Raw genomic sequence first — 2,500 nt, forward strand, 5'->3', positions numbered from 1 at the left:
TCATGTAATTAAGGTATGGTCTAATGAATACGCATGTTTATTTGTTAATCATTAGCGTTCGGTATGAAAGTACATATGAATTCATTCTAACTTTAAGATGTACATAAGAATACACATATCCATATGCCTACAGGCGTTTTGAGTGAATGTGCAGTTACATGCGCATGCATGGTTACCACATTTGCACGAGTATTAATGTTTGTAAGGCACACCCTTTCACCTTGTTCCTATATGAAAGTTGATTATTTTTTGTTTCGCCATACCATCTGAAGAATTGTATTATAACATAGGCATTTATTTTTTATTTGTTGAGGCTTAAATGATTCTGCTATTTACTTTCCTCACTGGGTAATTTTTCCCTGTTGGAGCCCTTAGGCTTATGGCATCCTGCTTTTCCAATTAGAGTTATAGCTTAGTTAATAATAATAATAATAATAATAATAATAATAATAATAATAATAATAATAATAATAATCCCTCTAAATAAGGTTACACATTTATGCGTATGCAATATGTGGAAATTTACTACAACACACAAAAGGTAAGTCTTCGCATTAGTATTTCCTACTCACGTGAACTATGCAGGATCTCTGGCCTGTCTATTCATGAATGCATGCCCATAAATGCATTTTGCATTCATAAATGCATGCCCATGAATATAACTGGACTTTTTAAATGCATGACCATGACCATTTTGCGAGTGCCCTTATCGCACAACGTATTTGCATGCGAGCTCTTATCTCCAATGACTCATAATTATGCGGCAATAAAATCATTGAGAAAAATATTAATGGAAAGATAATCTTTTTTTGTCAAGAAGACGGGTGAAAAGGTCGTTGATATATCATATTCATTCTGCAAATCTTCGTTGATACTAATGCTATTTTAATGACTTCATAGTGAGAGAGAGAGAGAGAGAGAGAGAGAGAGAGAGAGAGAGAGGGAGATAGAGAGATTGTCACAATCAGTATTAGGAAAACATCATTAATTCTATAAGGAAGAAACTTATCAAAATGCTAATGAAAATTAGTAAGAAATGAAACGTTCAATAAGGGGCGGTTTTGAATGTCTTTAACAAGTGATTACTGATTAACCTAAATTTACCATTCCTTTTGTATACGAGGATAAGCTAAAATTACGGTTAATTATCTTGAAACTATATAATATGAAAAATGGAAAAGCGGAAAAAAGGAAAATTTCTAATATTTCAGAGTCGATCCCCTCTTTTCACAATATTACAAATAACAATCCAGTTGTCCTTCAAAAAGTAAACTAAATATCTTTCCAACTAAACATACACACATGATATAAAACACACTTTAAACAAGCATAAATAATCATAAAAAAAATTAATTTCCTAATCAAGATGTAAAATATACATCCTTCAGCCGTCCATTTTAATTATAGATAATACATCTTAAACCGTCCATTTTAATTATAGCTAATATCATGTTATTATATTCATCAGATAGATAATTAGATTACTCATCACTGGTTCCAGTAATTCCCTCGGAACGCTACATCGTAACGAATAATAATAGCTAATCTCCCATTTTCCCTTCTCTTATAATATTTTTTATGTATTACTCGCTAGTTAATATACAAAAAATTCAAGTTTTACTAGATGATGATGATGATGATGATTATTATTATTATTATTATTATCATTATTATTATTATTATTATTATTATTATTATTATCATCATTATCTCCTCCTACGCCTACTGACGCAAAGGGCCTCGGTTACATTTCACCAGCCGTCTCTATCTTGACCTTTTAAATCAATACTTCTCCATTCATAATAATTAATATACATTCTTGTTCAAGTTTTACTCCCTAGTTAATACATAACTAACTTACTAATGATCTATTCAACAAAATTTGAATTCAAATAGCGACCATTAAACCTCCCAAATAAACAACTCAATTATTTGAATAATGCAACAACTTATTAAAACAAGGAACGTACCTGGCAGGCGACCCAGACCTAGATAGCGACCTGGGATGCATAGGTCCTCCGGGGATCTCCAGCGACCTGGACGACATGATGGGCACGGAGGTCTTCCTCATCCTCATGCTCGCGGGTCCCCCTCCGCTGATGCCCATGCTCATCCCGGCACCGACGCCCACGCTCCCAAAGCTCTCGAAGGTGTGGGAGGACATGGCGAGAGAGGGCGGTGGGAGGTCACGGCGCAGGAGTTTCGGAGATGAACTTTTCATCCAGTTCAATGACACGGGAACTATGTGGATGTCAATTTCATATCGTGGATGTCTTTAAGGATCTTTATAGTACTTTTTAAGGAAAATTCCACATTTCGCATTTTGTTCGCGTTTGTTTTTCTCCATTTACTTTCCTTCTTTTTTCATACCTATGAAACGATCAAAATTTTTTTTACATTTTGAGCTATAACACACGTCTTCAAGGTTTGATATATATAAAAGTGTTCTGTAGTCACAATATAATATTTTCTCAACACACTTTGCTTTCAATTCACATCA

General features: G+C 33.8%; 1 protein-coding gene across 2 annotated transcripts in view; it reads right to left on the reverse strand.

The window, feature by feature from the left end:
- Nucleotides 1–2,500, reverse strand: part of LOC137632607 (bcl-2-related ovarian killer protein-like) — a 120,166-nt gene that overhangs the window by 116,829 nt on the left and 837 nt on the right. Inside the window, exon 2 of one of the 2 annotated variants that reach the window (XM_068364653.1) lies at nucleotides 1,971–2,370. In XM_068364653.1, the coding sequence (XP_068220754.1) occupies nucleotides 1,971–2,221 (251 nt within the window). In that variant the 5' untranslated portion in view covers nucleotides 2,222–2,370. Of the gene's footprint in view, nucleotides 1–1,970 lie in introns of both variants that reach the window. The other variant, XM_068364654.1, reaches the window with a different exon arrangement.

The sequence above is a fragment of the Palaemon carinicauda genome, chromosome 41 (genome assembly GCF_036898095.1).
Source record: "Palaemon carinicauda isolate YSFRI2023 chromosome 41, ASM3689809v2, whole genome shotgun sequence".
Taxonomy (NCBI): Eukaryota; Metazoa; Arthropoda; class Malacostraca; order Decapoda; family Palaemonidae; genus Palaemon; species Palaemon carinicauda.